This window comes from Polyodon spathula, chromosome 43, assembly GCF_017654505.1.
Source record: "Polyodon spathula isolate WHYD16114869_AA chromosome 43, ASM1765450v1, whole genome shotgun sequence".
NCBI classification, from domain to species: domain Eukaryota; kingdom Metazoa; phylum Chordata; class Actinopteri; order Acipenseriformes; family Polyodontidae; genus Polyodon; species Polyodon spathula.
In genome coordinates, this window is record NC_054576.1 from 2507089 (window position 1) to 2519167 (window position 12079).

Genomic DNA, 12079 nt, shown 5'->3' on the forward strand with positions numbered 1-12079 from the left:
CAATTCAACAGGTCAAGGTTACAATATTCAGCGGGTTTCATTCGACTTCGAAAGAGAGAGTTAATTCTACAGGGTGATGCAAAACTTTTGAGTTTCTGAGTTTGGAAAGCCATTCGAAACAATACCCACGCCTTACGTAAACAGTAGCAGCAACACACGGGAACATGCAACACAATCAAATAAAAACGGTCCTTATGTACTCTTTAATAGGGACTGTGTTAGGACCTAGCAGACTTGAAAAAAAAATTCTGCTCATAGCTGCAGACTTCAAAAAAAAAAAAAAAGCACACACCTCAAACACTCAATTCTCAAATGCTCTCCAGCATTTGTAGTCTTAAATATCACTTGTGGCTTTATTCCTGGCACCTAATCTGCTAAGCTGTTTGTCTTTGTGGTCTGATTGCAGTTAGAGATGCATTAAACCTGATTTAGAGACCAGTTTTTAATTCTTGTACGCATACCTGCGCTGAAGCAAAGAAACAAGTAAAGAAGGGGCAGGCAAGGGTCTTAGCACCAACAAGTGGTTCAAAAGCCTTATTTAGCTGTCTTTTAACAAGCAATAGTCTACCACACTGTCTTCAGCGCTGCCTGCTTGAACACTGCTTCACACAGCTATTAAAAGGTAAATAATTATCGCAGACAATAACAGTTGGTTATGAAAAGCTACCAGACAGGTTAGAGATTATAAGGGAATTGAATGGAACGATTCAGTTTGCTTTGGCAGGATTCAAAATTTAATTTTGGTGCAAAGCTACATTCGAGAAAGTACTATAAAATATGATGTATAAGTCGCCCCCCCTTTTTTAGGACCCCCTAAAAATATCTAGAAAATACACTTCTACAAAGGTTTTTACAGTAAGTGTGAAGCTGTCAACACAACATGGTTTCTTTGCAGTATACAGCAGCCTCTCCCAGTGCATGGAACCGGGGCGATAAAAATGTTTTCACATTAAGTTCATTGCAATTATGCATGATAATTACTGTGTAACTGCACATGTGTTTAATAAGTAACCACTCTGTAAAAACATAGTAAATCAGAGAGACTTGATGTAAGCCTCTTTGTCTTTAGACTTCTACTGTAAAACAGGTCGCTGTTCCTTGTATAATACTCCCCTCTCTTTATCCTTTAAAACGCCCCATTTCACAAATTAAATACCCTTCGTATATCCTGAAACAGGATCTTCTTAGCAATTAAGCAGCAACACGGTTTAAAACAAATTAAATATGACCGCCACTTCTTTCAAATGGAAATCCACCCTCCTCCTCACATTCCAACACCGAAAGAAGACACACAACTAATTTGCAAATGCGCACTGCTTCCCAGATCTAATTGACACCCTCCATTAATTTCAACACCATTCCCGAGCCCCGTCTAACAAATGCTGATTTATTGTTTCACCAAGCCTCTTGGTCTACAGACCAGCGGCACAGAGAGAGAGAGAGAGAGAGAGGGAGAGAGAGAGAGAGAGACAGGCTCAGTGACCACAGCCTGGCCATTGAAAAAGGCCAACAGAGACAAACTGGGATACCCAGAAAGAAGAGGCTCTGTGGTCACTTCGAGACAGGAAAAGTCAAGACAGAGATGCATTTCTCTTGGGAAACAGCTATGCAGTAACATACTTAGTGACTGAAGGGGATGCAGCTGTTTGAAGTGTAAGGGTTTTAACGACCAAGAATCTCAACACAAAGCAAAACGTTTGGCCATAACTGCACACAGTGTGCTGTTTTTAAGTGCCGCGCTCCATGCCGTACCTGTAGCCCACCGTGCTCTTTGTACTGCAGGAAAGCGTTGGTGGTCCCTCTCTTTGCCAGGCGAATTCTCGACAGTCGTGTTTTCTGAAATGAAAAATAAAGAGTCAAAATGCATTCGCCTCAATGACAGATAGACTGAGTGGATGGTGGAGAGACTGAACTGAGCGCAATCAGACAGGAAGCAAAAGACACAAGCAGACTGGATCCATTTCTTTCGGATTTAAGCCGCGATTGGTAATTTTGATATCAGGAGCAGTAAATAATGAGGTGCACACTGGCAGCCAAGACAAAGGGAAGTTACATAGAAACTACATCATTATCACAGTATTTTGATCATATTGTATATAAAAGGGGCGTTTTTTTTTTTAACTCTAAACTCCTTCCCTCCTAACCCTAACCTTTTTCTGATACAGTTCTTAAATATATCGTGCAAAATGATTTACACATGAAGTAAAAAGGATCAGTGTTTAGAGTCGGGGTTAGTGTTAGGTTTGGAGTTATATCATGCAAAGCACATTGTAGCTAAGCATAATGACGTGTAAGCATGCATGTATTTACTAAGGGGGTGGGTAAACACTGGAGAGGTAGAAAAAAGTTCTTCAGATTGAATAGCTGCTTGAAAACAGGCAGACAGACAGACAGACAGACACCCACAGACAGACAGAAAAACAGGCAGGCCGGCAGACAGACGACAGACAGGCAGGCAGGCAGGCAGGCACAAAGACAGACACCCACAGACAGACAGAAAAACAGGCAGGCCGGCAGACAGACGACAGACAGGCAGGCACAAAGACAGACACCCACAGACAGACAGAAAAACAGGCAGGCCGGCAGACAGACGACAGACAGGCAGGCAGGCAGGCAGGCAGACAGACAGACAGGCAGGCAGGCAGGCACACAGACAGACACCCACAGACAGACAGACAGACAGAAAAACAGGCAGGCCGGCACGCAGACGACAGACAGGCAGGCAGGCAGACAGACAGACAGACAGACAGACAGACATGCAGACAGTCAGGCAGGCAGATAGACACACAGTCAGGCAGGCAGACGGATGGTTGCTCACCAGCTGTGCCCGGCGCTTGTCCGCTCGCTGGTTCTGATGGTAGATGCGGCTGAAGTTCGACACGATGACGGGCACAGGCAGGGCGATGACCAGCACGCCACTCAGAGAGCAGATCGACCCGAAGATCTTGCCAGCGATGGAGCTGGGCACCATGTCTCCATACCTGCCGTGGCGACACCAACGAAACAAACACGCCGTTCAATCGAGGGATTTTAACAGCTTTATACCTAACCCAGTCCCAGCCCTCGAAATCCAGTCCACGATTTTACTCTAAGCAAAGCCAAGTGAATCTGCTAAGAGGCAGTTAATGCATTTAGGTCCTGGTTGGAATAAAGACCAAGTGTGGAACAGATCTTGAGTTGCAAGAATTGAGTAGCACTGATTTAGAAGTTTTGTAAGTGTTGTCAATGATATTTTATTTATGAAGGCCAAAGACTTTTATTGTTTGTACAATGGTTGATAATTCCAAGCAATTGACACAGCATATCGAAAAACACGATCTGGGTCTCCTCACAACATCATTTATCTAAGAAAAAGTTATCGAACAGAAGGAGTGACAATAGATGTATGTAATCACATCGTGCCTTTTCAATATAACTCCTTCAGTCACCTTAGGGTGTTACCTGTTTCCTAATGATGTATCTATTTTACAGGGTTTTTTTATTCAAAGTTTTTAAGATATAATGCACTTATGCTGGTGTTGCTAAGATACAAATTTGGTAGTTGGTTTAAAACTCTTTGAAAAAGGACAGGAACTCTGCTCACAGTGATAAAACATACAATTCTGTGTCCGGTACTTTTTACTTATTTTTTTTTCTTTTACAAGAGAGGGAGAAAGAGAAAGCGGAATAAAACGCAAGCAGCGAGCATCGCTAAAAAATGATCCCATTGTGCAGAAGTAAAGGATGACAAGTCACTCTAGTGAAGGTTTGCGTGTGTGTCTGGTGATGCAGTAGAAACAACATTTAATTATATTATAAAACCCACCACTTTAAATATGCAGGCTTGATCGTAATATAATAGCAAAATAGCAACAAAAAAAAAAAAACAAGAAAAATAAAGCCTTTAAAAGATGTCCCGTCTTTACGACCACTTTAAATGTGTTTATCTTTTACACTGTAATCCGATAAGCCCAGAGGTCTGCACGTAATAATAAAAAAATAATCAGTCCTAAACAGATTACAAAAACAATAAAGCAGGGCTCGCTGCCGAATAAAATTAAAAAAAATGTAATGATTTTAAAAGAAAAAAAACATCCAAACCTGATCATTCTTCTTTTTTGATTCATTTTGAGGCTGCAATGCCAACGTTAGAAACTGTGAGCGACGATCCATCTATCTATCTATCTATCTGGCATTTACATACGGTGTCTCTCTACTGCAGAAACATCCAGGCTGCAGACTGTTTTCACATCGGAAACGCACAATGCTCAAAAAGCATGGAAAAGCATAGGCAAGCACTGTAAAGAACAGAGAGGTCTGGTAAAGCATAGGCAAGCACTGTAAAGAGCAGAGAGGTCTGGTAAAGCATAGGGAAGCATTGTAAAGCACAGAGAGGTCTGGTAAAGCACAGGGAAGCATTGTAAAGCACAGAGAGGTCTGGTAAAGCATAGGGAAGCATTGTAAAGCATGGAGAGGTCTGGTAAAACATAGGGAAGCATTGTAAAGCACAGAGGTCTGGTAAAACATAGGGAAGCATTGTAAAGCACAGAGAGGTCTGATATATATATATATATATAATATATATATATATATATATATATATATATATATATATATGGTTTTATATTTGATCTTTCATTGAACATCATGTAATCAAAGAAACTGCAAAATGATATCGCAAAATACAGTAGCACACTATTTGATTTTGTCACATTTTACAAAGCGGTGTGCAATTCAATATCTTAACGTAACATTATTCAACATGTTCCATTTCCACTTTATGAAGCAAATTGAGTTAATTCTACAGAGCGAGGCAAAACTTTTGGCCAGAACTGTACACTTAAGCGTTCTCTCCCTTGAGGTATAGTCCATCCATACGATACGATATCTGCTGGCTGCATGCATTATTCCTGTGTGCAGTTCTGCACCCTGTGAGAGCTGACCTCTGCCTGCTCAAAGGCAGCTAAACGCATGGATCTGAACCAACGTTTAAGTCATTATCTGCGCTGGAAGGGAGACAAGTACGACAGGGAGAGAGGGGAAAAGAGTAGGGTGGACAGTGGGAGAAAGACAGTGAGGGAGGGAGAGAGAGACTGAAGGGAGGAGTGGGAAAGAGACAGGGCAAGGGAGGAAGAGAACAGAAAAAAGATTGAGTGTGAGAAAGAGATCAAAGAGAGAGAGATGAAAGAGACAGCGCGAGGACCTCTAAAGAAAACATGTCAACAGATTTCAACACTCTGCACTATTTAGATTTTTGGTTTGAGATCTTTCCTCTAAATGCCTCCGAAGTGTGTGCCGATAGCCGCCCACTTCTTTACACACTGCAGGCTAACCATGCAGCCACCTCAGAGTGGTTCCTTATGGGAAATGCTGTGTGATTACACTATGTAACACAATTTTTGTTCTTGGGTAGTAAGTGTTATTTCCTAATTGCTTGTGCCTCAAAAGTATAGAAAATGGCTATTATTCCCCACAAACTTTGCTTTTGTGACCAGGACAGTGATATTTCAAAATATCTCTATTTCCAATGGGAAAACGGGCAAATGTGTGTCTTTTCGTTCACATAAAGTCAGAAAAAAACAACATATGAATCCAAATTAACATGTATTTATACTAAAGTAATACAAAGATGACTACAAAAGATTTAGAAGTGAGTAGTTTTTCGAGATTTACAATTATACTGTAAATAAAAGTTTGTGGGGAATAATAACCATGTTCTATACTTTTGAGGCATAAGCAATTAGGAAATAACACTTACTACCCAGGAACAAAATTTTTTTTTTTTTTGTTGGTTACACAGTGTTATTGAACAGCCTTTGAACAAAATGCAACTAGCAGCTTTTCTGATAAAACAAAACCATTATTATTACTATTATTATTATTATTAATATTATTAGTCATTTAGCAGACAGTTTTTATCCAAAGCGACTCACAGAGACTAGGGGGGGGGGTGAACTCTGCTTCATCAACAACTGCTGCTGCTGCATAGTCTCTTCCAATAGGACTTCGATTTTACCTCTCAGCCGAAGGCTGCCTGGCCGAAACATTGTTCAGTTTTTAACTTTGTTCTTGCTCGATAACAAAGAATTTTATTTGATCTCCGATCTAGTGTTACCCATCCATAGTGATCAATGTTAGGATATTTGGGAAACTGATCCCGAGGGAGCCTCCGCTAATGGAAATAATTGTATTATAACATAGCCTGCGTGGGAGATTAGCGGCGCGATCCGGACTGTTGGCAAATTTTAAAATATATAAGAACGTTTCCTGTAATGTGTGTCTATCATGCAGATATTAGCTACATGGTCTGCATTCTCATAGAAAAATGATATTTTTATATGGATGGATGTCAGGAATTTAGCCAAGTAGGGTCTTAAACCTCTTCAGTAAGATATACCAGAGGAGCTCTCCCTGTCAGGTTATCGATCCGTCCGCTGAACAGAGATCCAGGCATAGTTTCAGACTGACGGAGTGGTATGTGTTATAGCTTATAATCAAACCACTTAATTCTCAGTTTTTAGCACCAAAAAGAAAATAAATTACAGATCGACCGATTTTTCACCTAAATTCGTCCCACTGAAGTCTGTGAAAAAACGGATTACTGACACAGGCAGATCGGTAGCTGGCATTTCTTGATTAAACTCAAGGAAATCCGAATCAAAACGCCAGTCTGGCATCATTGTTTGAAGCAGCGAGGCACGGCTCCGTCCGGCACCCACGCTTGTCGAACGTTTTGCAGCAGGTACTGTAACGCTGTCTTGCAGTCCTGCTCCCTGCTTCTTTACGGCCACTAATAAAACGGCGTTTTTTGCTTTCGGTGAATCTGCAGCGCGATAGTTTTCCATTAAGGTTCAGAGTCTCCTGGGAGTGTCTTATGTCTGCCCTGGTCTGTCCCTCTGAAAATATCACTACTGTGTGTGTGTGTGTGTGTGTGTGTGTGTGTGTGTGTGTGTGTGTGTGTGTGTGTGTGTATATATATATATATACATACATACATACATACACACACATATATGTATTTGCGTTTTTCCCCTCAGGTTATATTGCTCATTTACCACAGTTTGCCCTTGTGTAACATGTCACTATGCTTTCCTATACCTCTCTCTGTGCTTTACAATGCTTCCCTATGCTTTACCACATCTCTCTGTGCTTTACAATGCTTGCCTATGCTTTACCATGCTTTCACTGCGCTGTATTACATTTTGCTGTCTGGGAGACTCGGTATATTGGGGGGGGGGGGGGGGGGGGGGGTGGGGGGGGCCAAACCCCCCAGGGTCAAAGCTACTTGAAAGATGACGACTTTCTTAGATGACTAAAGGACTAAAGGAGTTCACGACACTGAAAGGCTCAGCAGCAAAGGACACAACGGCTGCAGCAGCACACACACACACGCATGCACGCACGCACACCCATCAATCACATATTAGAATATGAAAAGCCTGAAAAGGAGTCCAGAAGAAAGCAACTCTGGCACAACAATCCATATCGATCACAATGCCAACAGCGTTAGATTTCAAGACCTTCTTTTTTTTTTTTGTTTGAAAGGTTTAAAGACGTTACTTCCAGCAGCCGTCTCTCGTTTCCACAGCAAGTCTTGCCTGAGTCAAATATCTGTCTATGCACCAACCTCCGTCCTTTTACCAACACAAGCAGTCTCATGCAAAAAAGAAAGTGTCTCAATTTTCCATCACTTGCTGGCACAGAGCCTCATTTAAAAATGCTTTTCAAAACTTCAACAGCAGTCGTTTTATAAAGCACTGGCCCTAAATCAACACGCAAACAGGTCACAATGACTCAGGGATTAATGCTACAATCAACGTCAACTGCATGCCTTCGAAGTTAGTGCAGAGCACCCAACAGATAGCTCTGAAGCCATATTTGCTTCCTGAGATCCACAGTATAGCTGTTTTGATTTAGAAGTGCAGTATTCAAAGCAAGGCTCTTATCTGGGTTCAAAAGACTGGTAGTCTTTGGTAGAAGCGAGTTGCCTCTAGTGAACTCATGCAAAGTGTAATAAAGCACAATGAAAGCATGGCCAAGTATGCACTGTAAAGCACAGAGAGGTCTGGTAAAGCATAGGGAAGCATTTTAAAGCACATAGAGGTGTGGTAAAGCATAGGGAAGCATTGTAAAGCACAGATAGGTCTGGTAAAGCATAGGGAAGCATTGTAAAGCACAGAGAAGTCTGGTAAAGCATAGGGAAGCATTGTAAAGCACAGATAGGTGTGGTAAAGCACAGGAAAGCATTGTAAAGCACAGAGAGATCTGGTAAAGCACAGAGAGGCATGGTAAAGCATGGGGAAGTATTGTAAAGCACAGAAAGGTCTGGTAAAGCATAGGGAAGCATTGTAAAGCACAGGAAGGTCTGGTAAAGCATAGGGAAGCATTGTAAAGCACAGAGAGGTCTGGTAAAGCACAGGGGAGCATTGTAAAGCACAGAGAGGTCTGGTAAAGCACAGGGAAGCATTGTAAAGCACAGAGAGGTCTGGTAAAGCATAGGGAAGCATTGTAAAGCACAGAGAGGTCTGGTAAAGCACAGGGAAGCATTGTAAAGCACAGAGAGGTCTGGTAAAGCATAGGGAAGCATTGTAAAGCACAGAGAGGTCTAGTAAAGCACAGGGAAGCATTATAAAGCACAAAGAGGTCTGGTAAAGCACATTAAAAAACAAACCATGGTAAACTAACCCTTATAAAAGTTTCCCCATAGCAAAAGCGCAGCACATGGTATACCAGTTACTCGGTATGGTTCTGCTACACAGAAAGGATGAGTGAACTGGAGCATGACTGCAGGAAGGTGCAGCTCTGTGTTGAGAAGGACAGGCACGTCCAGCTCAAAATGCCCCTCCTCAAGGAGTTCCTGCGGGCTGGCCGCGGAGGAGCTCGATTTCTCCTGGAAGACAGACAGCTTCCCAGGCAGGCAGTAAACAGGTCAGGCCTCAGAAACAGAAGGACCCCAGCAAGCAGCTGTCCGACGGAGGGAGACAGCATTATTTTTAGCAAGCTGACGAGCGCTTCCTATGTTATACCCGAGTCACAGGCGAAAAAACAAGAGAGTGGTAAGGTTGCCACCTGCCCGTTTTCCCTGGAGAGTCCCAGTTTTGAGGAAGGTGTCCCAGGAAGGCATAGTGACACTAAATGCCAGTACCATAAATTGAGCTGACAAATTGGGATGTGCAATCACTGCAACAGACGTTCAGTATTAATCGGGTTGTCTATACTATAGAATAACGACCCACCTTCTGTTCAGAGGTTCTGTTTCTTTGTACCTCACGAGGTGGCAACCTTACACACAGGCATTTAGAATTATAAAAGTTATAACAGCAGCAGGGCTAGTGTGAGTTTCTAACCCTGCTCAAACTCCTGGCTCCTGATCATTACAATATTAATAATACTAGACTTCATTGAGGGGAGCTCTGAACCCCAGGACTGGGTGCAGCAGCAGCAGCAGGACTATTGTGTTTCTAACCCTGCTCAAACTCCTGGCTCCTGATCATTGCAATATTAATAATACTAGACTTCATTGAGGGGAGCTCTGAACCCCAGGACTGGGTGCAGCAGCAGCAGCAGGGCTAGTGTGAGTTTCTAACCCTGCTCAAACTCCTGGCTCCTGATCATTGCAATATTAATAATACTAGACTTCATTGAGGGGAGCTCTGAACCCCAGGACTGGGTGCAGCAGCAGGGCTAGCGTGATTTTCTAGTGACAGGTTCAACACGCTGTGATAATGTGTACTCACGAGACCAGTCTGTATACCGACCGAGACAGGCTGAGCTGTATAGATTAACCTCTTATCGACAGACACCACTGTTACCTCTTCATCACATTGACTTTATCTCTTTAGCAAGCATGGGATCTCAAGAGTCACTGAGCACAACGGTAAAGTAGGAAACCTGTCAAATAGTCTTGTCTTGCATGTTAACAGTATTAATATTCCTATTCACCCATTCTCTATCTGCAACAAAGTGTGTCGTCCTGTCATCGGTGAAACCAGCAACGGATCAACTTTTGTGCAATGGGAGTCTTACAGTATTCACAGGTTATACCAGCTTAGTGGAAAAAGCAAATCCCAAATCTGCTTAAAAATACCGCTGCAACAGATCTGAAGCATGTTACTGTACCTGAACTGGTGAATGTTTTCAGATCATTGGCTTTGCTTTAAAGAAATTACGAAAGGGGTGGCACTCACCCGAGCGTGGTCATGGTGACGATGGTGTACCAGAATGATGCCGGGATGCTGGTGAATTTGGTCTCCTTGGTTCCTTTCTCTGCGTAGAACATGACGGTGGCGAATATGATGATGGCCATGGTGAGAGAGAAGAGCAGGAAGCCGAGCTCGGAGGCACAGCTCTTCAGGGTGTACCCCAGGATCCGGAGGCCCTGGGAATGCCGGGAGAACTTGAAGATCCGGAAGACCCTGAAGACTCTGAGCGTGACGAAGGCGCCGCTGACGTCCTCGTTCTCAGGCATGACCAGGCCGATGTAGTAGGGCATGATGGCGACCACGTCAATGATGCTCATCACCGAGCGCATGAATTTGACGCGGCTCGGAGCGGCGAAGAACCTCAACAGGTACTCGAAGGTGAAGATCATCACGCAGGCCGTGTCCAAGCAGAAGAAGGCCAGAGAGAACTTCTCACCGCAGGGCAGGTCCTTCACCATCCCCTTGGGGGCCCTGCAGGGGATGGTCTCGACCACGTTGGCCATGACCGAGATGGCGATGAAGAAGCCTGTCACATAGTAGAAAACCAGTGCCGTGGTGCTGGTGTGGGGGGTCTCGAAGGCCCTCCAGAGCCGCTCCTTGATAGTGCTGTCCGGCGGGAGAGGGATTTCCTTCGCCATTTCCGCCTCCTTGTCCTCATCCAACCGTTCCTGGTTCTCCTTCTTCTGGTCCCGATATTCCTCCATGCAGCAGGCCCCGATGATCTCTGGGATTATCCCGTAAAAGGCCAGCTCCTCCTCAAAGGCCTGGATGCATTCGTGCCGGGGGTAGTGCAGCTTGCCCGTGCGGTAAAAGTTCAGGACGTGCCGGAACATCTCTGGGTCTCGGTCGAAGAAGTACTCCTGGGTCTCCTCGTTGAAGAAGAACTCTTTTTCTGAGCTGCCCAGGAGGGTGTCGGGGTAGCGGTCCAGAGTGTTTTTCCAAGTCTGGAAACGACTCCCGCTCACGTTAACGATGAGGATCTCGTCGTGGCGGCTTGTCTTGTCGCCTGGAGGCTTGGGTAAGGAGTTCTTGGCCAGCGGGAGCCAGCCCACGGCCGCTGCCCGAGCAAAGGGCAGCCACGTTGCCACACCAGCTGCCATTTTAGCGAATTTCTTCTAAAGCTGGGTTTAGAGGACAGGAAGGGATTTCTTCTGGAGCTTGGCTTTCTTAAAGGATAGGATAGGCTGTTTGGGGAGAAGAGGCAAGAGAGAAAAGGGACTGGAGAGGTGGGAAAGGGAAGGGAGGGGAAGAAGGGTTGTTTCCCAGCGGCCTTTAAGATTCAAAAGGAAAAGAAACCTCTGGCATCCAAACATCAAGTGCTTTTGGTTTACCACATTTTTCGTCTTCTATTTTATTTATTTTTTTAAATCCAGGCAATTAAGTAGGAATCAAAACCAGCAAAAGGGGATTATTGTCAACGACTGTCTTTCCATGGCTCAAGTAAAATCAAACAGGAAAATCCAGGGAAATCTTTGGGAATTATTTTAGCTGAAGCTCAGTACCAAAAACGTTATTATTGTTTTAAAAAAGCAAGCGATCGCGGAAAGCAGTCTGTGTACGGTTCCTGAAGCAATTAATTTATTCTGGTCAAACGCTGCCAGGGTTTTTTTGTTTTATGGCTTTAAGACATTTTAAAAGGCAATTCAGCGCAAACAGCCCTGCTAAAAAATTATTTAAAAAAGAGACATAAGGAACGCAGGGAAAAAAAAAAAAAAAAAACCTTTAAAAAGTGATATTCTTGGACGGTTCGTTTTCTCCTCCCTCTTCAAAGAATGATCCACAATTAACTGTTGGGATGAGTTCAGAAGTTGCAAGATTGACAATTTTTCATCCCTCTCTCTCTCCAGGTTTGATTGTGTCGGTGTCCCTCTCTTTCTCTCTCTCTCCAGCCTTGATTG

At 43.7% G+C, this 12079-nt stretch overlaps 1 protein-coding gene across 1 annotated transcript in view; it reads right to left on the reverse strand.

The window, feature by feature from the left end:
• Positions 1-12079, reverse strand: part of LOC121305531 (potassium voltage-gated channel subfamily D member 1-like) — a 14019-nt gene extending 1940 nt beyond the window's left edge. The window contains exons 1-3 of the mRNA XM_041237181.1: positions 10167-12079; positions 2819-2981; positions 1753-1836 (exon numbers count right to left, since the gene is read on the reverse strand). Of these exons, the coding sequence (XP_041093115.1) occupies positions 1753-1836; positions 2819-2981; positions 10167-11281 (1362 nt within the window). The 5' untranslated portion in view covers positions 11282-12079. The remainder of the gene's footprint in view (positions 1-1752; positions 1837-2818; positions 2982-10166) is intronic.